At 41.2% G+C, this 27454-nt stretch overlaps 1 protein-coding gene across 2 annotated transcripts in view; it reads right to left on the minus strand.

Moving 5' to 3' along the window:
- The window catches only part of LOC134358500 (serine/threonine-protein phosphatase 2B catalytic subunit beta isoform), a 113676-nt gene extending 86699 nt beyond the window's left edge, over nucleotides 1–26977 (minus strand). Inside the window, exon 1 of one of the 2 annotated variants that reach the window (XM_063070787.1) lies at nucleotides 26716–26977. In XM_063070787.1, coding sequence (XP_062926857.1) covers nucleotides 26716–26764 — 49 coding nt within the window. In that variant the 5' untranslated portion in view covers nucleotides 26765–26977. The remainder of the gene's footprint in view (nucleotides 1–26715) is intronic. The other variant, XM_063070788.1, reaches the window with a different exon arrangement.
- Nucleotides 26978–27454: the final 477 nt, after the last annotated feature.

Raw genomic sequence — 27454 nt, forward strand, 5'->3', positions numbered from 1 at the left:
TAGATAGGAGTTCTCCAGAATTGATGAGGACAGTGATGGTATTGGAGACAATTTTCCAGAGTGGGGTCCTCTTCAAGGGGTAGGTGTGAGGAGGTGTCTGAGACTACTGCATAGCCTCAGCAAGGTATAGGTCAGTGTGCCGCACAACAACACCCCTTTTGTCTGTGTGTTTGATGGTAAGGTTGAGATTGGTGCAAAGAGTGGAGAGTTGTGCGTTCAGAAGAGGTAATGCTTGAGGAGGAGAGAGGAGTGCTGAAATTGAGATGGTTGATTTATCATCGGCAATTTGAGATGAAAAGATCCAGAGCATGCAGAGAACCAGAGTGGGGTGTCGAAGAAAAGGAGGAGGGTTGAAGGTGGGAGAAGACGTCATCCATGTGGAGTGTGGAGCTCTTGCCAAAGAAGTGGGCTAAGAGCCAGAAGCGATGGAAGAAGAGTTTGACGTTGTAACAGGCACGGAACTCACTGAGGAGTGGGCGAAGGAAGACAAAGGTGAGGTCCTTGCTGAGGAGAGAACGTTATGCCTCAGAGAGAAGATTGGAGAGAATGGTGAGGACATGACAAGGGTTAAAGCTGGGATCGGGGAGAGGAGAGCTGGTGGTGCCAGAAGAGAGAAGAGGGTTGGGCTGTTCAGGGAGGTGGGTGGGAGGAAGATGGAGGCTCTGAGGACCCAAAAGGTGATGGTGGGGCCTGAGAGACACAGGGTTGGAGGGTGGAGGTGAGGAATGATGAGAACAGGGACCCAGCTGCAGCAAATAAAATCTCGGCCTGGTGATGCTAGTGATCAAGATCCAGATGGGATTTGGAGCTACAGGCCACACAATTTGCAGTCAGAAGGTGTCCAGGGTCATAGAAACTGGTGTTGGCAATGAGTGATGCCATGAGTCCGGAGGCATCCAGAGCTGTTGGGGGCCAGAGATGGAGTCAGTGAGTTCCATAATCTGGGGGGCATCTGATTGAGTCAATGTCTGAGTGGGAGGCAGCAGGGATTACGGTCTGGGGTCATCTAGGGCCGCTGGAGTTGGAGAGAGTGGGAATTGCGGTCTGGAGACTGGCAATCTTCTGATCCTTACTGGATGTGAGAAAGGCGAAGAACTGGCAGCTGAAGGCATGGACGAGTTAAGTGAAAAAAGAACTAAGTGACTACAGCCACATACAGCACAGCAAATTAAACAGCAGTGTACAAATGACTCTAGGAAAGTCACAAGTTGGACCCTTGCCAATCAAATCTCAAGTCTGCACTTTGTCCCAAGCTATTAGATATACCCATCTAAGCTACAATATAATGTCACTGTAACAGAGGACTGCACACCATCAAACTCGCAACCTATACAAATGCGTTCAATACCAATTTGCTCATGCAACTTGAATGTATAAAGTGCTACTAGTGAAAACTGTCCAGTTCCAATTCACCATTTTGATGCTTTTTAAATGTAAATGAGAACATCAACAGCTTATAATTGAATTTTCAAACAATGCTATTTCTCCATCTTCCAGGGGGAAGAAAAGTATCAACACTGACTGGAATTATCAAGTTAATATTGAGGACAAATATGTTATGACTGTGAATGAAGTCACTAGAGTGATACTTAAGCTGGTGGACATAGAAGTCTTTATTCAGCAAAACAAACAGGCATCATACTCAAGATACTCTTGGAAGAAGAAGCCTCCTAAACCAGTACATCATATTTTTATACCCTTAAGGTCAATGGTAAACCAATACAGTTTCAATGGTTACAATGACATCACTTAATTCAATACTTTGGGTTGACAATGCTTCATTTAAGTCACATATAATTTTCAAACACCTAAATCTTCATGATAATTGTAGATGCACCAATTAGAAAAGAATAAATCTTAGTCATAACATGAAGGAACAGGTCCTTTAATCAATCCTGATATACTGAACACATATAATAATGCATTTACCAGTTTTTGCTCCACAGCTCCTTAAAACCTGCTGATTCAAATGATAGCTTAAAAAGCTCCAAAATGGAGTGGGAGCATGCGGCTCCACCAGAACCTTAGGCAGTGTGTGCCAACTTCCAACTATCATCTTCTACAGATCCCTTTGCATTTTACCACCTACCCTAAAACATATGGCTTAGGCATCTCTGACATGGGTAAAAGTATTATTTATCCGATCCCAGTCCTTCAATTTTATGTATCTTAGTCAAAATCCTCCTCTGCTTCAAGGAAAACAAACCCAGTTAGCCCAACTAGACCAGGGGTTCCCAACCTTTTTTATGCCACAGACCCCCTACTGTCAAACAAATGGTCTATGGACCACCAGGTTGGGAACCTCTGAACTAGACTCTCCTCATAGCTGAAACACTCCCATCCCTGTGAATAAGCATGAGCAGTCTCTTTTCTCTTGAGACATGAGATTTTGCAGATGTTGTAAACCTTGAGCAACAACACAGAATGCTGAAGAAACTTCACAGGTCAGGCAGCATCCATGGAGGGGAATAAACAGACAATGTTTTGGCCCAAGACCCTTCACAACTCAATCCTTCCTTGTCTATTCCCAGTAATTCTCAAATCTTCCCACACCCCTGAACAATGGTCATATCAGCTTTTCTGGAACTCTGGATGTGCCTCATACTACCAACACATTATTTCACCTTTACACATATATTTGTTTTGTCTCAATTTGTTTTTGTTCTTTAAGAGAAGCAGCTGCCCTGAATAATTGATAGCCCAATTAACCAGAATCAACTGTAATCAGATACTAGATTATCAAAGTTTAAATTGCTCCCAAGGAATGAGTTTAGACCAAAGTGTGGAAACCAAGCACCATGATTACCCTTCGGACTGTCAAACAAGCTTTCCCAAGTTCTGGACCCTAGGTCAGGAAACACATCTGACCCACACACCAGATCCTGGCTCCAGCAGCAAACCAACCTCAGCCCCAGCTTGCACATCCTGTTCACACACCCAGTAATACAAGTATGTGGATGACAAAGACTAATTACTGAGCCAGATGCTGAACCAACTACAGTGGATTCTGATTAATTGGGACACATCGGGATCAGTACATTTTAACCCAATGAAGTGGATGTCCCAATTAGCTGATGTTAGAACACTACCAAAAGCACAGTACTATAAATCTACTTTAGTTCCTAATAGTTATCTACAGAGGAATTCATTCAGTGTATGTTGATGTACTCTTTTGATTGACTGTCAATAAACAAAATCAGTGTAGACACCCAGTACAGATAACTGTCTGCCTTCAGACAATGCTTTTGATCATTGCATTCTCCAAATCGTCATTTTCATGGTAACATTCAAGATGATAGTCGATACTTAAAAATTCTTCATTGTTCCTAACTTGCTGAGGTAGTGAAATTGTTTCAGTTTCACTCCCAGACATTTCTGGCGTCTCCAAGCCAGAATTGTCTGTTCTGATTTGTACTACTGCTTATTACCCACAAACTATCAGTGACAAAATTATTGCTTTTTGAAAACAAACATAAGCAAATGACTATTTGAAAACTGCTCGCTCTAAGCATGGTGTAGTATCATGCAACTGAAGCTAATTGGAAACTGTTCAGCAACAGTCTCTTGTCCCAATTTAATTCAAACGGCACAGTATCCAGATTAAACGAGGGGAAACCTGGATATTTTCTCAATTTGTTTTTGTTCTTTAAGAGAAGCAGCTGTCGTATTAATCAATGGCCCAATTAACCAGAATCAACTGTAATCACATACTGGATTATTAAAGCTTAAACTGCTCCCAAGGAATGAGTAGTTAAAGTCAAAAGGAGAGAGATATCCAAAGCAAAGCTGGATAAGCATGAAATAAAGAAAGGAACAAAAGAATAAACTGGTACTCTGAGAGGGCAACGTTAATGCCAGACCAGGCCAGTTTGGCCAAAAAGCCTATTTTTGTACTACTGGACATATACATCAAGCCTGGTTTAAGCAGAGTATGATTACTAAACAATCGACCAAATGCACCAATGTTTGTGTTTAAAGGCATGCTTAACAGTTCAATTTATATAAATATGAATCTCCCAAACAGCATGAACATACATCTGAATTGGTAAGATTTTAATCTAACCCTGTTAAGATTTCACACTGCCACTGGCACACAATTTGAATTTCACACAGAAACATCAGACACTTGGGATAAGCCATGGTCAAAATGAAAGCATGCAAGTTATTTTGTAGATGTAGTGATGCAAATGAGATATTATCACAAATAATAAGATAGCGAATGACAAGTAATCACACCCATGCATGATTATGTGTAAAGCTTCCTCCTGTGCACCTACTCAAAATGATGCAGCAGTATAATTATAGGTCAAGCCTTTGCAATTTTGGTCATTATTGCAGAATAAATATTTTCATTTTTTGGTTAAAAAACCTGGATCCCAGGAGAGTGCCCAAAATCATCAAGATAGGAATCAAACCTGTCTGCACCTTTCATTTGATAGTTCCTTAACATTGTTTTACTCTCACCTCCCACGATAACCAGGATAGGGCTCCCCCTAATGTCACCTATAACCCCATAAAGTTCCAAATTAAAATGATTTTCCAACACCTCCACCAAGCACATTTTCCCTTCCCTTCCAACAATCCAAAAGGACCAAATACACTCAGCTCTACTTCTAAATTCTCATGCTACATTCTCATTCCTACAGCACCATATTGGCAAAAGTGGATTTATACAAAGCCTATTTCCATGTAGCTTCCCAAACAAAACAGTGATTTCAACTGCACAAGATCCAATATTCGCTATACCAAGGAGATGAAGCCTAGGTTGAATAATTGCTTTGCTACACAACATTCTGAACTCAGCCTCCAAAGAAGCTCAATGCAAGTTCAAGGATGTTATCTTCTCTAAACAAACTGAAATTAATATTTTTTAAGATAATGATTACTTCATGTTTTAATTTCAGATTTAAGCAGCCAAATGCCCTATTTAAGCAGACCATAAAACATTACAGCACAGTACAGGCCCTTCAGCGCACGATGGTGTGCCAACCTTTTAACCTACCCTGAAATCAATCTAACCCTTCCCTCCTACATACCCCCCCCCCCATTTTTCTATCATCCAAAGAGTTTGTTAAATGCCCCTAATGTTTCTGCCTCTATCATGACCCCTGACAGGGCATTCCATGCACTCACAATTCTCATGTAAAAAACTTACCTCTGGCATCCTCCTCTATACGTTCTACTAATCACAAAAAAATTATGCCTCCCATATTACCCATTTCCACTCTAGCCCCTCAATCAATGTCTCTAATCATCTTGTACACCTCTATCAAGTCACCTCTCATCCTACTGCGCTCCAGATAGAAAAGCCCTATCTCATTCAACCTATCCTCATAAGAGATACTCTATAATCCAAGCTGCATCCTGGTAAACTTCTTCTGTACCCTCTCTAAAGCTTCCAAGTCCTTCCTCTAATGACACAACCAGAACTGAATACAATATTCCAAGTATGGTCTAACCAGGAATTTATTAGAATTGCAACATTACCTCACAGCTCTGGAACTCAATCCTCCGACTAATGAAGGTCAACACACCATACGCCTTCTTAGCAACCCGATTAACTTTGAGCAATCTATGGATCTCCCAAGATCCCTCTGTTCCTCCACATTTCTAAGAAACCTGCTATTATTGTGCCTTCAAACTCAACCTTCCAAAGTGAACCACTTCACACTTTTCCAGTTTGAACTCCAACTGCCACTTCTCGGGCCAGCTCTGCATCCTATCACTGTCCCGTTGTAACCTACAACAACTTTCTGACAGTATCCACCAATCTTCAGGTCATCTATAAACACAGTAACTCACCCTTCCACTTTCTCATCCAAGTCATTTATAAAAATCACAAAAAATAGAATTCCCAGAACAGATTCCTGCAGAACACCGCTGGTCACCGACCTCTAAGCAAAATATGCTCAATCTATGCAGACAAATCTCCCTGGATCCAATGTCTCCTGATTTTCTGAACGAGACTACTGTGGGGAATCTTATCAAATGCCTTACAAAAATCCATATACACCACATCTATTACTCTACTTTTAACAATGGACATTGTCACATTCTCAAATCAGGCTCCTGAGGCATGACCTGCCCCTCACAAAGCCATACTGACTATACCTAATCAAGTCTATGCTTTTCCAAATGCCCATAAATCTTAACTCTAAGGATCTTCTCCAATAATTCACTGAAGTAAGACTATAATTCCCAGGGCTATCCATACTTCCTTTCTTGAACAAAGGAACAATATTTGTCACCTCCAACCATCTGACACTATTTCTGTGGCCAGAGAGGACATAAAGATCTTTAACAAAGGTGCAGTGATCTTTCTCCTCGTTTCCCTTAGTACCTTAGAATCTATCCACTCTGGCCTAGGGACTTGACTATCCTAAAAGTTCTAGCACATCAACATCAAGTTCTAGCATAACAACCTGTTTCACAGTGTTCTCACAAACATCAAGGTCCCTCTCACTGGTGAATACTGAAGCAAATGTATTCATTCTGTCCTGACAAAGGGTCTCAGCCTGAAACGTCGACTGCACCTCTTCCTATAGATGCTGCTTGGCCTGCTGCGTTCACCAGCAACTTTGATGTATGTTGCTTGAATTTCCTGCATCTGCAGAATTCCTGTTGTTTGTATTCATTAAGGACCTGCTCTACAAACACTGACTCCAGGCACGTTTCCTGATCAGTCCTACTCTCACAATAGACATCCTCCTGTTCTTCACATACATGCAGAAAGCCTTGGGGTTTTCCTTAATCTTACTTGCCAAGGCCTTCTCATACCCCCCACTCCTTCCAGCTCTCCTAAGTCCATTCTTCAGCTCCTTCCTGGGTATCTTGCAACTCTCTAGAACCCATTTGATCCTTGCTTCCTAAACCTTAAGTAAACATCTTTCTTCATCTTGACTAGATGTTCCACAGCTTTTGTCAACTGTGGTTCCTTCACCCTACCATCTTTCCCCTGCCTCAATGGGACAGAATTCCATGCAAGTGTTCCCTAAACTATTTCCACATTTTGTTACACATTTACAAATACATTTGTTCCCAATTTCACTCTCAAGTTCTTGCCTATGGCATCATGATTTCCCCCTCCCCTAATTAAAAACTTCCCCAAGTCGTCCACTGTTATTGCTCTCCGAGGCTATGTTAAAGCTCAGTGAGTCGCAGGCACTGTCTCTGAAATGCTCACCCACTGATCCTTCCTATTTCTGACTTCTACCCACACTGACTCAGTAGCTAATTCCTCCACAACTCTTCTCTTTCTACAGCTCTGATACTATCCATAACTAGCAACCCAACTCCCCCACCTCTTTTTAGTCCCCCTCAATTTCAGGTGTAACCCATCCTTTTTGTACAGGCCATACCTTCCCCAGAAGAGATCCAATGATCCATAAAGATGAAACCCTACCTGCTACTCCAATTCTTCAGCCACATATTCTTCTGCCAAGTCATCCTATTTTTACCCTCTCTTTTGCATGGCACAGGCAGCAAACGAGGGATTACTACCATTGAGGTACTGTTTTTCAGCTTTCCCCCTATTCTCTCTTCAGGACCTCATCCGCTTTCCTACCTATTTTGTGATACATATTTGTACCAGCAAATTCTGTTTGCTCATTCTCCCCCTTTAGAATGCAGTAGACATGATCTGAGACATCCATGACACGGACACCTGGGTGTCTCTTTCAGATCCACAGAATCCCCCCGTCTGCTCCCCTAACTATTGAATGCCCCGTCACTACTGCACTCCTCTTCTCCACCTTTCCTTCTGAGCCACAGAACAAGACTTAGTGCCAGAGACCAGGTCACTATGGCTTTTCCCAGAAGGTTGTTCCCCCTAACAGTGTCCAAAGCAGTATTCCTGCCATTCAGTGGACTGCCACATGATTACTCTGCCATGTTTGCCTATTCACTTTCTCCACCCTGATAGTCACCCAGCTACCTGCCTCCAGCAACTTAAGGGTGACTATCTCCATTCTCCTATCTAACACCTCTTTTTTATCCCATATGAGCCAAAAGTCATCCAACTGCAGCTCCAGTTCCCTAACACTGGTCTATAAGCAGTTATAGCTGGATATACTTCAAGCAGATGTAGTTATCAGGGAGACTGGAGGTCTGAAATGAGTATCAGACCACTGACCCATACTTTAGCAAGGCACTAATAGACAAAGGAAGAAGGAAACTTACCTTCACCTTTGCCTCTTTTTGCAAAAGCATCAAGCTCTGAACCGCTAAAACCCCACTTCTTTTTTATAGGTCTTTGCCAAGTGCCTAACAAACCACAATATCTCAAACCCAACAAAAATTCTGAAAGGCCAAATTCACTTTTAAAGCTCTCACTCATTCCTCCAAACAAGCAACTGGTAGCACTATGTCAAGCCTGGTCATACTACCATTGAGGTCCTGTTTTTCAGCTTCCTACCTAGCTCTCTATTATATTCTCTCTTCAAGACCTCATCCCTCTTCCTACCTATGTCTTAATGGTCTTACCGAGAGGAAACTATAGAATGGAGACAGTGAATTATCCCACACCCAAGAATATTGAAAGTTGTACTGGAGGCTTAGAATGCTGACATGCTATGGCTTTATTCAATAGAGTAAGAGAATAAATAACCTTTAACTGGGAGACTAACACTCGTATTGGATTTCTTTCCTGATGCAATAAGTCAGAAAGACATTTAGCATGACCACACTTGGCATTAAATAAAAGCAATGATATTCATTAGGGAAAATAATAACATGAAAATATGAGTGAGTCATATGGGCCTTAAGTCTGCATAACCAATAAAAAAATCAAGACTATCTAAATGAATTCCTTATTAGAACTCAGTTCCCAACTCCCTTGATTCTCTTAATGTCCCAAATAAACTATTAAGCTTAATCTTGAAAACATTTATTGACAGACTTCACCATCATTTAGGCCAGAAAATTCCAAGCACAGACACTGACAAAATCTTCTCATCTCAATCCAGTATGGTCAACCTCTAATCCCAAGGTTGCATCCAATTTCGAGACACTCCAGCCCAAAGAAAACAGCTCAATACCTACTCTCTATCAAGCTTTCTTAAGAATTTTATAATCTCTCATATTCTTCACGAGGTCCATAGAAGACAGACATATTCTATTCAATTTCTCCTCATGAAATAAATTTGTGATTTCAGAACAAGTTCATCACTTCAGGAAAAAGAGAGTAAACCAATGCATTACTCTTAGGCAGGATATGTCCTTTCTTAACTCGGGAGACCGAAATTACATACAACACTAGGTGCACTCTTCTTAAAGCACTGTATGGGTTCAACAAGACTTTCTTGCTGGTACTCCAACCCCATGCTGGACATTTGTCTTCCTAACAATAGCTTGTGGTTTCTGTACATCAATTTTGTGATTCCAGCTCAAAGTTCAAAGTAAATTTATTATCAAAGTACATATTTGTCACCATTTACTACCTTCAGATTCATTTTATTGTAACCATTCACAATAGAACAAAGAAGTACAACATAACTAATGAAAATCTACATGCTAAAACATTAGACAATAAATGTGGAAAAGAAGACAAACTGTGCAAACATCAGTTGTAGAGCCCTTGCAAGTTGAGTCCATACGTAGGTTGTGGAATCAGTTCAGAGTTCAGGTAAGTGAAGTTATCCATGTTGGATCAGGAGCCTGATGACTGAAGGGCAATAACTGTTCCTTGACCTGGCTGTGTAGGACCCAAGGCTCCTGTAGCTCCTTCCCAATGGTAACAGCGAGAAGAGAGCATGGCCGGGTTACTGAAGGTCATTAGTGCTTATTTATGGCAGTGCTCCTTGTAGATGTGCTCAAAGGCAGCATGGGCTTTGCCTGTGCTGGACTGGGCTGTACCCACCACTTTTCACAGGCTTTTATGTTCTTGGGCATTGGTGTTTCCATACCAGGCCACAATGCCATCCGTCAGGATCTTGAAGATGATCTAAAACTCAGCATATCAGCATTGGTTAAATTGATCAGAATGCAAAAAACAGCAGATACTGATGCTTTATTAAACTTTTACTCTTGTAAAAGTATCCCCCTTTATATTCTTCCTACCAATGTGAATAAATTTGTAGTTCTCCTCATTACACCCTACCTGTCACCTTCTGCCCATTTACTTAGATCACTCTTCATCCTCCTCAGGACATAACTTTCTGTATAGCTTCCTGCCATTAAAACTAGTAACATTAAACTCTGTATTTAATTTACAACATACACAGATAATCACCAGGTGAAGGATGAACAATTGTCCATGACACACAATAAGCAACAACACACTATACTAAACACATCTCACCATTGTTCTCTTTCCAATTAACCAATACTCAATGCAAGTTAATAAACTACAACTGCCTGTAAATCCTAATCTATCTAGAGCTTTTTAAAAATCAACATGTAGCATACTGATTTAACCATCTACCTAGCCAGCTACATTGCAAATCAAACACTGCTTTCTTTTCTGTAAGTGAAATTGACAATTATTTTCTGCTCCTACATCCCTGACAATAGATTCGCACATTTTCTCGTATTAATGTCGTGCGAAGAGGACTAAAGTTATCTGCTACTGTATACTCTTCTCCACCAGCAGCTTCAACACCTTTTAAATAACATTTTAGTTCTCCAGCACAAATACTATTACACATGTACCTGATACTGTGAAAATAGATACAAATTCTTGACTCTTTTCTTATTCCCAATATAACTACTGTAATCTCTGAGACTTGTGTTCACTTTTCCATCTCTTCCTTCACATGCAGTAGGAGAATCTCTTGTAACGTTATACCTCTCCTATTGATATTTTCTCTACCCCCCCCAACATTCCTGCAATTAATTTGTGAAAGCTACATAATCATCACACTCCAGCAACCTTATAATACACTCATTGGCCTGTACCATTGCTACCCCTCAAGGGAAAATGTATGTTCATCGATAATTACAAACTATTTATTTTATGAAAGCTCACCTACTTCATATATTTCAGTTCTAATTTCTCAAACCACTTCAACAAGTCACACCCCCCCCACCCCAGTATTTACGGAATTGTGGCCAGTCTGCTGCATAGAGTTGTGGTTTCCTTTTTTAATATGGATAATGGATATACCTATCTTGTGGGCAGTGAAGACATTCATAAAACGTATTGGGTGTTACACTAAAGTTTTATAGATTGAGCCTATAATCTCAGGAACATTGAAAAATGAAAGAGCACTTTATTAACATACGAGGGAAATTGGCAAGATTGTGTCTGAATATTAACTCTAATGGGGAGATCCACAAATGGGGTCAGAGTCTAAGGCAGGGGTCGGCAACCTTTTTGCCTCTGTGGGCGGAATCATGTATTAATGAGCGGACGATGGGCCAGATAAATGCCATAAAAAACTTGAAATATGGGAATTATCCATTTAAGTACATCTAGTTATGTTTTGCCTCAAACTAATGAATAACGCATGCTAGAAAATCATTTGTGCTTAACCAAGGATGCTAATTAGCAATCAAAGAACTCAGTTTAGTTGCAATTTATTTCAATCAAGGCATCTTTTGAATCTATTAAAGGACACAAAGAATCTTTAAACATAAAGCGTATGAACATGATACATTGAACAGTGGTAAATTAAGTATAATAAAGAAGAAAATTTTAATACAAACAGTCGATAAATCAATGTGAAACTTGATGCTGTTTGTTGCTTCAAAGCTTCTCAATATTGGGTGTCAGACTTGTTGATGCCAAGAGCAAGACATTACCCAGATGGGTATCAGTCAATCTTGTTCTCAAATGGTCCTTGGTGTGCTTTATTATTGAAAATAATTACTCACACAGTTAACTGCTGCCAAATAATGATGCCATCTTTTTTGCATGGTCCACTAAGTTAGGATACTTCCCATTTGGATGAATATATTTTCTATAGAAGTCAAGCACTGACACATCTTCAGAATGAAATTTCCATTTCATTTGAAAAATTTCTGATGCAGTGTCCACTTCCACATCAAATGGAATAGCAAACAGCTTGAACTCATTTGCATGCAAGCGAAAATCAGCAAAACCACACATTTTAATTCCACGTCCTATCCCCATTCTGATATGTCTACCCACGGCCTCCTCTACTGTCAAGATGAAGCCACACTCAGGTTGGAGGAACAACACCTTATATTCCATCTGGGTAGCCTCCAACCTGATGGCATGAACACTGACTTCTCTAACTTCCGTTAATGCCCCACCTCCCCTTCGTACCCCATCTGTTATTTATTTGTTATTAATATTTTATATATATATATATAATTAGTTTTTCTCTCTTTTTCTCCCTCTGTCCCTCTCAGTATACTCCTTGCCCATCCTCTGGGATTCCCCCTCTCCCTCTTTCTTTCTCCCTAGGCCTCCCATCCCATGATCCTCTCATATCCCTTTTGCCAATCAACTTTCCAGCTCTTGGCTTCATCCCTCCCCCTGCTGTCTTCTCCTATCATTTTGGATCTCCCCCTCCCCCCTCACTTTCAAATCTCTTGCTATCTCTTCTTTCAGTTAGTCCTGACGAAGGGTCTCGGCCCGAAACGTCGACTAGAGATGCTGCCTGGCCTGCTACGTTCACCAGCAACTTTTAAGTGTGTTGCTTGAAATTCCAGCATCCGCAGATTTCCTCGTGTAAAACGAGATGAAAACTCTTTTCTCAATTCTTGGACCTTTGTCTCATTTTCTAGGCAAATGAGACAAACTGGTTTCCCAGCTTGCTCGATGAAGAAGTAATCTAGTGTCCAAGTGTCTTGGAAATTTCGGCACTCTGCGTCTACCTTCCTGCGCTTTGCATTCACTGCCACTGGAATTTTTTTCTTCGATTTTATTTCAAAATGCCAGCTATTCAACAAGTATCGTAGCACATGTAAATAACTGGATATTTAGATAGATAGATAGACATACTTTATTTAGCGTGGATTTCTTGTTAAAACACAGTGACGCTGTTTCTGTTTACAAATTTGAACGATCCTATCTGAAAACCTGTGCGTGCAGAGAGTATCTAATACATATTAATCAGGTAGTCTGCCTTCTCATCATTCGTACATACCAGTGTTTGGTTTGGAACAAAACGGAACCTGGGGCCAGTGTAACAAAGGCATCATGCATGTCCATCAGTGTGATCACGTGAAACACTCAGAATAAGGGAAAAAAAATCGCTCGTGAGCCGGTCAAAATACCTTCGCGGGTCGGATCTGGCCCGCGGGCCATAGGTTGCCTACCCCTGGTCTAAGGATAAATAGTCACATATTCCAAACTGACATGAAGAAAGGTTTCTTTTCCCAGTCATTTATGGATTCTGGAAACTCTTGCAAGAAGACAAAGAATGTATTCAAATTCGGTCGACAAACTTTTAGACATTTAGTTATCTGATGTTCCTTTATTAAGAAAATTACTAACATGGTTAGCTTGAAAAAATAAAAATGCTCCACAAAGCAACAGAAAATTCAAAATAGATTCTTCTCTGCAATGTAGGATAGATAAAGAAATGACGATAAACAAGTGAAAATCTGAAAGTTTTCCACAAGTGTCAGCTGAATTTACGCCCTCATTACATCATAGAAAACTCTGTGATATCTGTATTCCGTTGATTCATGCAAATATGGAAAATACACTAAACCAGTTTATCGGTTTCCAATTCTGCCACATCTCATTAATTCTCAATGTCCTTTCTGCAAAACTGAGAATGCCTTGCTAGGACTGGAAAACCACAAAATGACCAGAAAATGTAATGAAGATTCCACATTATGATTTCTGGATAACTGTTATGTAATTAGACACAAACAATAAAGGATAAACTCTGACTACGTAATAGTGGACACAACATTTAATCAAAACTCAATTTAAAAATAAATCAGAAAGCAGGCAAGATTTTAACTACGATTGCTATTAATGTAGTGCTGGGTTATGTCTCCATTCTGTTATACTCATGGCATTTTAAACACTTTCGTCTGCTTTTCTATTAATTGTATTTGTCACTGATTCAAATTTCTGTTTTTAGTAAATCAAACAATTCAAAGTGCTGAGTTCAGGCACTACATACATTCGACCTAACAAAATCTGAGGGTGTATTTAATACAAGTAGATAGAATGCAAATAATTCACATGCACACATCAGTGTTTTATCCTAGCAACAATGTATAATCACACAGCATTTAATCTACCTCCCACCTACTAAACTTAAAAGGAACCAAATTCCTCCAGAAGAAATTAAGACATACATACTTGAACAATTATGAACAACATGCCAGAAAAAGGTAAAGGGCCTATAACAAAGAAGGGCTTAAACAAAACTCTAGAATGAAAGCACATTTCAAATCCCAGGAAGGTTAAGACCTGGAACTGAATTAATTAACTTTACCTCATTCTAACAAAACATCTATCATATCTCACACTTTAATTGACACACAAGGAGAGATCCATTAACAATGCAGTGGACTGTACCATGGTCAACCAAAATGCAAATGCTCCTGTGAAGGTGTCTTTTTTGTGCTCTGATTTTCACTGTCATAAAAGCTGTATGTCCAACCCACAAAAGCAAGGATTTCCCCCAGCATTTTTATCAACATTCCTCCTTCAACTAGAGTCAGTAGAACTGATGCTTGACGGCACTGGAGACCCAGGTGTAGCCCTGATGTCATAAATTGTGTGGAGTTTGCACATCCTCACAGTAACTTGTTCCATCACATGTCCCAAAGATGTGTGAGTTCATTGGTGAATTTGCCAAAGCAACTCAGCAAATGCTTTGAGACTGAAAATATAACATAATTCACTGTAAATTCACATTCTTTGATATTGTCAATACAAAAAAATTAATGTTTTCATACCTTTTCTGATCACTTCACAAAAGCTGCACACGAGATAACATGAGCTAAAAAAGTTATAGAAGGATTAAAAACTCAGTTATTTTACAGCATGGAAATAGGCCCTTTGACCCAACTCATCAGTGCTAAGATGCCTACATCTACTACCCTGCCCTAATCAATCCACTTCACCGCTGCAAAAAATTCAATCGAGTTCATTACAGTATTTCCCACACACCATCCCTAACCAGTCCTCACCTTCCTAAATGTAGGTGGATCCTGTGTCTCAGAATCATCTCCACCACTGATATTAAACTCAAAGGCCTGTGATTCCCTAGCTTGTCCTTACAGCTCTTCTTCAATAAAGGTACAACATTTGCCACCCTCCAATTTTCTGTTTCCTCACTAGTGGTTAACAATGTACAAAAGTCTCAGATGGGATCCAATAACTGCTTCCCTGGCAGTGATTGATGTATCATCGTTAGCAATGGTTGAGAAAACAGAAGACCAGAGGGTGGCTAATGTGTCAGGATACATCAAGTCACTCCCAGGAAATTTATTTATCTTTATGCACTCTAAGACCTCCAGCACCTCCTCTCTTGAAACGTGGATGTAATTCAAGACATCATTTTTCCCTTTACTGATTTCCCTAACTTCAATTACCTTCTCAACAGTAAATACAGATGAGAAATACTTAAGACCACTTCCACCTACACTGATCCTTAAGGGGCCTTCTGCTATTTGCAGTTACGCTTTCACTCCTAAAATACATAGAATCTCTTAGCTTTTTCTTTACCTCATCTGCCAAAGCACATGTTGTCTTTTGTCCTCCTTTCCCACTTAAAGTACCCTATATTCCTTATACTTCCCTTGATCCCAAACTGCATACACCTATCATAAATTTCCTCCTTTCTCCTGACCTGAGCCACAATACTCCCATCAACCAGGGTTCCCTAAACCTACCAGCATTGCCCTTCACTCTAACGGAAACATGCTGGGCCTGAAATCTTCCTACTTCTCACTTGCCAGGTGTACTTTTACCTGCAAACAGCCTCCCCAAACTGTGTGTCACTAAGTCCAAAAAATCACTGAAACCATACCAGATACTTCACAGTGCAAGCCCCAAAGAATCCAAATCATAGGGGAAAGAAAGTTTAAGATATAGCATATGTTTAGGAAACAAAATAGGAAAATGTTATGCTGAAAGACAAAAATGAGAAAAAAATAGCAATCACTACCATGTCCTCCTTTAAAGCAGGAGAAAACTTCCTTTGAGCTGAACTTCCCCAAGCATTCCAGTGAGATTAAAGTCCAAAAATGCATTCGATACAGTACCAAACATGGCCTAGGAAAAACAAATGCCTGGAATAAAAGTCTACTTTATTAGTTTGAAAGTCAAAGAGTGAACAGCAGCATTCAAAATCACGAGCCTATTTTGTACAAAACTAACCCAGCCTCTCACACATCCCAAAATAATATCCCCAAATATAATGAAATTTTAATGGGATAGAAGAGTTGAATTTGGCAGTACTTTTAGAAAAGCAAGCCAAATTTCACTCAGAAGCATTCATTTGTCATTAGTAAACAGCCAACATTGAGGCACAAAGCCCAATACTTCCAGTCATCCCAAAGCTGAAATATGTCCTTATACTAGTGAAAATTTAAATAATTCTGCATTTACAAGATTCATGCAAGAAATGCTTCCAATTCAAAATATCTAACAATTTAATTCAATTCGGTTTTATAACACTGAATACAAATTAACACTACTTGTATATTCTGCATGATTCTCCATATTAGAAGCTCAAATAACACGCCAATGGACATTCAATTCTTTAATTACACAGTTCTGATAAAGCTGGTGCTTCCCAATGAAATGGAAACGAGTGAACAAAGAACCTTTACCTGAAGGAGTCTGCATTTCCTCCCTTCTACCAATGACATAAAAAGCCTTGCTCAAATGTCCCTCTGGTCACTGAATTCTGGAAATGGGATAGTGCATATATTCCTTTTTAAATCAATGGTGTTGAGTTTGAGACCTTCAAGTTCCTAAGAATGAACATCACCAGTAGCCTGTTCTGATCCAACGACATAGATGCCACAGTCAAGAATGCTTATCGAAGTCCCTACTCACTCATCAGGCTAAGGAAATTTGGCATGCCCCTGTTGTTCCCTTTCCAATTTTTATCAAAGCACTGCAGAAAGCTTCAGGGACAGGTTCCACCTCATTGTTACAAGACTTTTAAATAGTTCCCCAGTACGAAAAGATACTCTTGACCTCACAATCTATCTCATTATGATTTTGTACCTTACTGCTTATCTGCATTGCATTTTCTCTGTACCTGTTACACTCTATTTGCATTGTTACTGTTTTATCTCATTCTACCTCAGTGCAGTGCATAGTTTTCCGATCAGTATGAACAGTATGCAAGACAATCTTTTCCCTGCCTCTCAGTACATGACAATAATAAACCAATCCAATTCTATCTTGTAAACCCACAGAATGGTCTCCTGAGATGCTAAGTGGAGAAATAAGGCATCTCTTGCAACAGTTCTGTGATATACTCCATAGCTGTGATTGCATATTGGCTTAGCAAGAGCTTTTAGTGCAATCCCTTTGCAGGAACAGCGATGACTGACCGATTCCCACCGGTGTGTATTTAGGAATTTGCTCGTCCTTCCCGTGACCATAGGGTTTCTTCTGGGTTCTCCAGATTCCTTCCACATTCCAAAGATATATGGTTAGGGTTAGTGAGTTCTGGGCATGCTACGTATGCTCTCGAAGCATGGAGACACGTGGGTTCCCCAATACATCACTTAAACGATGACAGAAACCACGCATTTCAGTGTTTGTTTTGACTTACATGTGACAAATAAAACTTAAATCTTCTTCTCCTATAGATGGAGAAACAGCAACATCATAACTTGAGTGGAGCTGATCTGTATTTCTATGGGAGGAAGTAGGCTCTGCTATTGGGTCAGCAACAAATTATTTGTCCCTCTGCACTGGAAGTGTCCACCAGCTCATTCCACTTAGTTCTGTGCTGACAACAGCAGTTTGACCATGGCTTGTGTGATTTTACAAGCTCCTTTGGTGGTCTGTGAATAAGAAAGTTTGTTTTGCTTATTACTATTTCTACCTCATCAATGTTGTTGGAATCATCACATATGTCAGATGGAATAATCTGGACCAGCAATGACCCTGGGTGATTCACTAGCACATTCTCTCTTGCACTCAAGGAAGGCAAGGAACCCTAACCTGAATTGACCAGAATAAAGAGTCTGCTACAATCTAAGGTGAGAAGTGGTATGTTAATCATTGACCAAGAAAGCTGTTGGGATATAAGGGTCATTTGAATATAATTTCAATTGTTATTAGGGAGGAGGGAGAAATAAATGATTTAGATAAAGACTATTTCAATGATTTTTTAAGAATTACAAATTCTCACCCACAGAATTAATTACATATTTAAACAAGGTATAAACAAAGACACATTGTAGTCTGTAATTACCTTCTGTCTTTGTGCAATGTTTACCTCTCAGAATCCTATGACAGTTTGGTTTGTTTTGAAAAATATCTTTAAGATCAATTTTCCATCCAATATTTTATTGCATTAAATTAAAAATGTACAGTATTAATAGTAAATTACCACTTCAATATTTCAATTTACAGCCAGTTTTGTCAAATATTGTAAAGCCCATTTGTACTTTCAAAATCACACATGCTTCTAAATGTTCCCATTCACCTGAACATATTCCTTCTTCATCAGAATACCAGAGTAATTCAAAGGACTGGAGTGAATTCAAGAAAAGAACCAACGGAAATATGCAGAGTCTCAATTTTCCAGTCAAAATCAATCATTGTATGTTATTATGACACCCTCCATTTGGCAGTAAGGTAGCAATCTTATTTCTTCTTTCTGAACAGTTTTCACACAGCTGAATTTCAATTTCTACATTCAAACCATTGGCTGTATTTTCGTATCAGAAAATCTGTTGCACAAATTTGCATTGAGATGAAGGCAGGTGGGCAGCCAAACATTTAAAAAGCAAAGGACCTTTCAGGTCAAACTTGTTATCCAAAAGCAACGGAATATGTAAGTTACAGACTCTGTTGTCTAGGGAACATGGCAGACAATCCATATACAATTAGGTCTCCAAACAGCACTGCACAAACAACAGATCAATCTGTTCTCATGTTGTTTAATGGAAGAATACAACCTGCTAACACTACTTTTTATTGGTTACTGGCTATTTATGATTGGCTTCCAAGTTCGACAAATTTGGCAGCTACATCAACACTTATACGAGACAGCATGATATGGGACTGAAGTAATGAGTTAGTACTGATGTTTAGTCAGTATAAGTCAAAGATTCAAAGTACATGTATTATCAATGTAAGTGTACAGTATACAACCCTGAGATTCGTCCTCCCACAGGCAGTCAAGAACCCATTCATAGAAAACATCAAACACCCAACGCTCAAAAAAAAAGAACAAATCATGCAAACAGCAAAAAGAGTGTGAATAGCAGAGAATATTCAACATCAAACCACAGAGTCCTTGAAATGGTCTAAGAGTGTTCAGTTCAGTTTCACGTTGTGTTATTAGTTGACTGCAGGCAGCAGAGCCAGTCCACACCAAAGCACGTCAATCAATTTGTGCAAAATAGCAAAAAAAGGGAGTAACCAGAATCTAGAACCACTTGCAACATGAACCGGAGAATCCTCCAAAAACAAGTCCACAACCACGAGCTACAGTGATCAAACTTAGCTACATGGGACCCAAGACTCCTGTATCTTCCTCCAGCAGCAGTGAGCAAGAGGAAGGAGACCAGTCAAATACAGGTAGACGGCGCTGAATACCTGCTCGCCTTCCACTCTCATCCTCATTGATTTCAATCTTGCTTGACGCTTTAATCAGCAGGAAGTATTTGAGCCAATTGTGGGTTCGTACTCCGCCTGTAGGCCGCACAGTCCACTCTCAACCTCGGAAACAGCAAAAGCTTCAGATGCTTAGTCGCCCCAAAAACACATCAACAAAATGTAAATCACAGGCTCCAATAGTAAAAGCATATTTTTTAAAATGTAGTAGGACGTCGCCTTTAGTTGCGTTGGTTGCTGGAACCATCTAGAATAGTCCCTACCACCAAGAGATATTTTTATATAAATTAAGCTGCAGGTTTGCATAATCTTTATGGATGTTGCACAACCTCTAACAGTGTATACAGTGGGTAAACAAAGCAATTTTATTCAGGGTATGGGAAATGGTAGTTCCAAATACATCCCATCTTCAATAACTGCACTACCAGCTAGTGACAAAAGCTGAAGCACTCAGATAAAAACCTATCTCAATTTCCCTCCAATACAGACAGCATCACATCAGTCAATTTGATTCCCTCCATTGCAGGGAGTTCTATATAGAGTAGGAACTAAGACTAGATTACAGACTTAACTGCAATGAAGACTTCAGAACTAGCTGCATCTCTAGTTAAGCTATTCCAGTACAGTTACATCTATCCAAAATGGAAAACTGCCAATTCACAAAACACAGGATAAATCCAATCTTCTAAACGTAACCAAGTTTACTATCAATGGGCAGTGAAAGAAAGCATTAATTTCAGGTGCTACAAAGAGTTGGAGAGAAAACTACATGCTTGCCTTATTATGTAATGATTTGACCACCTAAAATACTATGTATAGAGATCTAGTTTCCCGAACGAAGGATATACTAGGACAGTGGGAGTGCAACAAACTTCAAATTAATTTCTTGGCAGGGTGTATTGTCCTATCAAGGGAGATTAAGGAGAATGAGCAAGTACTTTTCCAGAAAATACAGAGTGCTCTCATTGAAGCATTCAAAAATTTAATAGGACCTAACATGGAGATGCAGATATAATACTTTCCCTTGCTGGAAAGTCTAAATTCAAATGTCACAAAATCAAAATAATGAATCAGTCATCAGGGCACAGATGATAATAAATTTCTGTTCAGCAGAGGGTGGAATTCTTTGTCCAAAAGGTCTCTGGACTTTTCTCTGTTAGTGAGTATGTAGTTTTTCTGGTATTAAATGGATCTGGGGGCCATATAATTAGTGTATTCATTATGTGTCATGTCGTATCTGTCCGCCAGAGAAAGCAGGATCTCCCAGTGGCCACACATTTTAATTCCACGTCCCATTCCCATTCTGATATTCCCTCTGACATTCTGACATTCCCTCTACTGTAAAGATGAAGCCACACTCAGGTTGGAGGAACAACACCTTATATTCCGTCTGGGTAGCCTCCAGCCTGAATGGCATGAACATTGACTTCTCTAACTTCCGCTAATGCCCCACCTCCCCCTTGTACCCCATCTGTTATTTATTTATATACACACATTCTTTTTCTCTCTCTCCTTTCTCCCTCTGTCCCTCTCACTACACCCCTTGCCCATCCTCTGGGTTCCCCCCCCCCAACTTTTCTTTCTCCCTTGGCCTCCTGTCCCATGATCCTCTCATATCCCTTTTGCCAATCAACTGTCCAGCTCTTGGCTCCATCTGTCCCCCTCCTGTCTTCTCCTATCATTTCGGATCTCCCCCTCCCCCTTTCAAATCTCTTACTAGCTCTTCTTTCAGTTAGTCCTGACGAAGGGTCTCAGCCCGAAACATCGACTGTACCTCTTCCTAGAGATACTGCCTGGCCTGCTGCGTTCACCAGCAACTTTTATGTGTGTTGCTCATAATATTCATTTTGGGCATTACCAAAACTACTCTATTTCTAAATAAGGCATGGAAGGATTTAGATCCAAGGATTTAATGCAAGCAAACAAGATCAGTCCAGATAGGTACAACAGTCAGTGTGGACACTGTGGACTAAAGGAAACCTTTCTGATGCTGTATGACTCCACCACCTTAATCAAAAAGCACACAAAATGGATAAACTCCAAAAATGAAATTATAGTGATTTTTCTCGACATTAAGGCAGTATGTGAACATGTGGAACTAAGAAGCCCCCGTAAAACAGATTAATTGACCCCATGAGAAATGCAGGATCCACATACTGGGTCATACATCCACACAAAGAAAGATGGTTGTAATTGGTCAATGATCCTAGCCACCGGGTATCATGACAGAAGTTCCTTAGAACAACATTAGAAACGCAACCATATTCAGCCTCCTCATATGATCAAAAACAGAGCAAGCTTTCTAGGCAATTGCAGTCAGGGAAGTTGACTCATCTCTAGACACCCCAAAGCCTCTCCCACACCATCAAAACAGAATTCAGGAACACAGTGGAATACACCATACTTATCTGGATGACTGCAGCTGCTCAATGAGCTTGACACCATCCATTCATGGCAAAACCACCCATCAACCACACTACACACCTGAACACCATGGATGCAGTGTATACCATCTACACACTGCAATGAATTATTCACTGAAGCTACCCCAGCTACCCGTCAAGAGGATTCTGTAGGATATCATTGTGGATAAGTGTATGGTGTTGCACTTCAAAATGTCAAATGCTAGAGGGAAGTCCGTAGTACTTAGCAAGGCCCTTAGGATCCATAATGCACAGAGATATTCAGGTACAAGGACCTAGCTCCCTGAAAGTGGCAACATAAGTAGGTAGAGTGATAATGGTATGATTGCCTCTCCAATTTAAGATGGCGCCGATGAATCTCAGCAACTTCTGGCTGGTAGCCAATGAAACAAAGAAAAAAAATAAATACTTTGTTAATCACTATTTTTTTGGCAAACAATCATCACAAGCAACAGTCTATAACCTCCCTTTGGACTTGGAGGTAATTTGCTGTGGCAGAACTGAGGCGAGGCAAGGCTGCCGTCCCGTTGCCAAGAGCAAGGAAGTCCCATGGTTCAATTCAGAAAGGTAGAGTACAGGCCGAATAAAGGTGGCTGTGTTTAGGTGCCAAAGTATACAGAAGCAACTGAACCTGATGTTGGAGGACAATTTCAGCACCAGGCCAGTCTGAAAAGGACAGGGTGTCAGGGCCTAAAGCAAAGGACTGGGCGGTTCAGCTCGCTGCTCCACGATGTGTACTCGCCTCTGCTCTGAACTAAGGGTTCTCTTTGTGGACTTCAGTTCAGAATGCCATTTACTTGCATGATTTGTTTCTTTTCTCTCTACACATTAGGTGTATGATGGTCTTTTTTTTAAATGGGTTCTTTTTTGATTTCTTTATTTTGTGGCTGCCCGTTAGGAGATGGAGTTCAAGGTTGTATAACGTATACATACTTCGAACTTTGATCAGTCATAGTGTTGAGTGTAAAGGTTGAGATGTCATGTTGCAAATGTTTTGAAATTTGGGGTAAATCCACATTTGGAGTTCAAAATCCACCTCTGGTTTCTGCATTACAGGAAGTCTGTGGAGGCTTTGGAGAGGATCACCACGATGTTTCCTTGATTAGAGAATATTAAGGTTGGACAAACTTGGATAATTTTCTCTGGGATATCGAAGGCTGAGGGGCAACTTGATATCAGATACTAGACGCCATAACTTAAGGGTGGGTGAGGGAAAGTTTGAAGGAGATTTATATGGTATGTTTTTTTTTAAATTTTGACTGGTAGGTGCATGTAATGCACTGCCACAGGATGCAATAGAAGCATACAATAGTAACATTCTAGAAGTATACAGATAGATACATGAACAGACAAATTATAAAGGGTTATGAACCATGTGCAGGGGCACCTGCAGTTCACATTGGCATGATGGTCAGCACAGACATAGTGGGCCAAAGGGCTTGTGCCTGAGCTGCACTGTTCTAACCTACAACTTCAACCGCCAAAGGGACGAGAGCAGCAAGCACAGGAGAACACTACTAACAGCAGGTTCCCTTCCCACTCACACTTACTGCTAATTTGGAAATATTTGGCCTCTCCCGTAACAGGGTCTAAATCTTAGAAATCCCAACCCAACCAAACTGTGGGAGTACTTGTGCCAGAAAATCTGCAGCAGTTCAAGATGTTGGCTCACTACCATATTCCCAAGGGCATTTAGGAATTGACAATAAATTCTAGCCTAGCCAGCAAAGCACCAACGAAAAAGATCTCTTGGCAGTGTCACCGAGTAGCTTCATTTCTCCTTTACTGGCAGAGTGGCATTTCGATTACCTGCTGCCCCCCGCCCATCCCCACTGAATTAGCTGACTCTGCAGAGCTGCATCAGACTTGGGAATGTCTGGCTTTTGTAGCATAGTATGATGTACCTGACTGGGTAGCACAATGTTTTTTTGCTGCCTGTTCGCTATTAAATTGAAAGACTTCGGGAACAAAAATACTCCAAAAAATTTAACTTCCAGAAAAAAACGGCACATGAATCTGATTTGAAATTGGTTCAGAGAGCTTAGCAAAGTGATTTTTAAAAATACATAACACCCAAGTGAAATGCATAAATGTTATGTAGGTACAGTTCATCGTACTCCTACTGAAGTAATTATAGGCCGCCCACTTTATATTTTAAGCATAGTTTCTGTAAGCACCAATATACTTGTTTTTCTGAAATGTACGACAGGATATTCAAAAATCAGAATCAGTATATGCTATACAAGAAATGAAACAAAACCGATGGACTATTTTTGCAAAATGGAGCATAACATCTGTGCATCGTGTACAATAAGGCTTATATAAGGGCATTCAAGTTTTGCAGAAATTTAACAGGGATATCTTCAGTTGATTTTTCTAGAAAAGCAGTAATACATCCTTAGTGTATTCCCTCCTTTCTTCCCACCACTCCTGAAAGGCACAGGACTACACGCAGGTACACCCCAAATGCAGCACCTTTCAGCACAAAATATACTTTCATTACTATCAATGTAGGTGTTAAACCTTTCACGCAACTCCTTCCTTGTACAAAGTAGAAACAAGAGTGACTGAGTTTGTGTTATAAGTATTACTGCTGGAACAGTCCAATCCACCCATGTCGTTAAACTCCCCAATTTACTTACAGGAAGGGACCTACAACATCTCAAGAAGTAGAGTCCATGCCAGACTGCCATGCAGCTCCAAGAAACATTTGAATTAAGGTCTGTAAAAGGGATCTGAAATTGAACAATGATCATAAAAGGTGAAAAACCATTACTGATGATTGAAGTAGCACTGGGCAATCTGTGGTTTCAACAGTTCCTTATGAAACATCAGAGCCACACACAATTAAGAGAAAATATTAAATAAGCCCAGTGATGAGAGGGAGAGTAACTGGAATTCTGGAACAGAGAGAATTATTCCCTGGCAGCTGGCATAGACCTGATATGCCAAATGGCCTTCTTTAGTGTCATTACAACAGGCAATGAATGCTGTCCTTGCCAACAACACCCACATGCTGTCCCTTTATCAGTGTGTTATACACAAGCAATGAACCATTGTTTGGGATTTCGTAAACAAGACCTCTGCTGCAGTGCCCTATACATATAATTCACAACAAACATCATAAAACAGGAGCAAAGTTACCTACTGTTAAAAAAAATGGAAAAGAAATGGCTTAAAACTTGCAACCCTTTAGAAGCTGCACCAGTGTACGATACTTTATTTCAAGTCAGGGATTCCAAGTTGAAACCACTTTTCACCATAAAACTTCAGTCAAACCAGCCCAGGGTCCAAGCAAATGCTCCTCCCACTCCCTTCCACCATTTTATATTGTTTATCCTTAGGTTTACTTTAGAATATTGTGGTTTTGAAGTTTGAGAAGGCTATAATTAATGTTGTTCCCCCATCGGTGAACTGTGCCTTTGGTGAACACTAAGCTGTTATTAACAGCAACATGAAATGCAGATTAATGGGAACAGGAATGTAGTGAAGTGTTTTCATGATCTGACAAAGTACTTCACAACTAAAGAAGTAGTTCTGACATGTGATGACTTCTGCAATAGTAGGTAAACATATCATCACATTCCCAACACAGGAAGATTGCACAAACAGAACTGAATTAATAATCAACTCATCCTCAGTTATTCAGACTAGCCAGGATAGTGAGAACACCTCTGCTCTTCAAATAGTTCATCCACCAGTGAGATCAGGCAGGGTCAGGGTTTCACATCTCAGCCAAGTGACATAACACCCAGTCAGCACTGCTCTATAGTATGGGTCAGCAACATACAGAGCCTTAGATCTTCAGGCTGAGGTGGGTCTCTGTGCCAAGCAGTCACAAACTCTTTTGGTGACACAGTGAGTCAACTAAGCTCACCCCGATTCTGACTTTAATGAGATAATTTTAACCTTCGCTTAGAAACAAAATAGCTGTTACTGCATTCAGTGTTTGCCTTGACAACCTCAGAGTATCCTTAAAGTACTTTACAAGCATTGTAGTATGTTTAAACTGAAGTCACGTACGGTAAATGTAAGATCAAGAGTTTTGAGACCAAGGTCAAGAGAATTCTTAACAGCCTCATGACGAGTCTCAGAGCAGAGCCGAGGATTTAAATGCACACTGGACACTGCATGGCCCCCTCCTCGGCCACCCACCACACTCGCCAAGCAGATAATGTCAGTCTAACGACTGGGACTCCCCAACCTCAGGGGAGAGGAGGCTGTGTGACTCCAGGAGGTGACTTCCCGTGCAGAAGGACGGGGTTAACAGCAGTCCCCAACCCCAGCTGCAGAAGCGAGGACGGAGCCCAAAGTCCGGGCCCGCCACCCGACAAGCGGCCAACTCCCAGGTCGTGGATACAGCTGGCCCAGGAACCCCGCGGCCTCTCCCCGACGTGAACCAGGCCAGGCAAAGCACAACCCCAAACCCCTGGTTCCCGATTCTCCTCAGACCCCGGTCCCCAATCCCTAACCCTGCTCCAGATCTCAGACCTCGACCAGCGCTCCCCTCCAACCCTCGGTCCGCACTCCCCACCCCTGCTCCGCGACCCCATAGTCTCAGAGCCCGGCCTCCAACCTATCGCCCCTCAGACCCCGGACACTCACACTTCACCACCCGCTCAGCGGTCGGCAGCTTCCTGTCCCGAGCCGCCATGGCGCCGCTCCGAGTGGCGGCCTCGGTCCCCGCCGAGCCTCTCAGTTCGCTCTCTCGCACTGTGCGATGCCTCCCCCGCAGTTGGCCCTCCCTCTCTTCACACAGCCTCGGTCTCTAGTGACGATAGCAGCCGAACAACGCTCCCGGCATCGCGGCACAGCGGAACATGGCGGGGCAGGCCCAGAGTGCACCGCGCGGAGCCAGGGGCGGTGACTGAGGGTAGGGGAGGGGATGGGGGAGGGTAGAGTGAGGGGAAGGGAGGGGAGAGTCAGGCAATGGGAGGGGAGGGGAGGGGAGGGGAGGGGATGGGGAGTCAGGCAATGGAGGGAGAGGGGTGGGGATGGGGAGTCAGGCTATGGAGGGAGAGGGGAGGGGATGGGGAGTCAGGCAATGGAGGGAGAGGAGAGGGAGGACTGGATGAAGGGTGAGGGTAGGAAGGGAGGGGTGACAGAAGAAAGAAATGGAGGAAGGGATGGATAGAGGGTGAGGGGATGGGGTGGTGAGGGTTGGATGGAAGGTGAAGGGAGGGGAGAGTGGGTTAGAGGGTGAAAGGATGGGAGGGGTTGCGAAGGCGGGAAAGGGAGGTTTGGGATTTTTATGAGGCAGAGGTGAGGGGAGCGGAGGATGGTGAGAAAGATGAGGGGAGGGGTATAGAGGGTGTAGGAAAGGGCTGAAGGAAGGGATAGTGAA

Source organism: Mobula hypostoma, chromosome 18 (genome assembly GCF_963921235.1).
Source record: "Mobula hypostoma chromosome 18, sMobHyp1.1, whole genome shotgun sequence".
Taxonomy (NCBI): Eukaryota; Metazoa; Chordata; class Chondrichthyes; order Myliobatiformes; family Myliobatidae; genus Mobula; species Mobula hypostoma.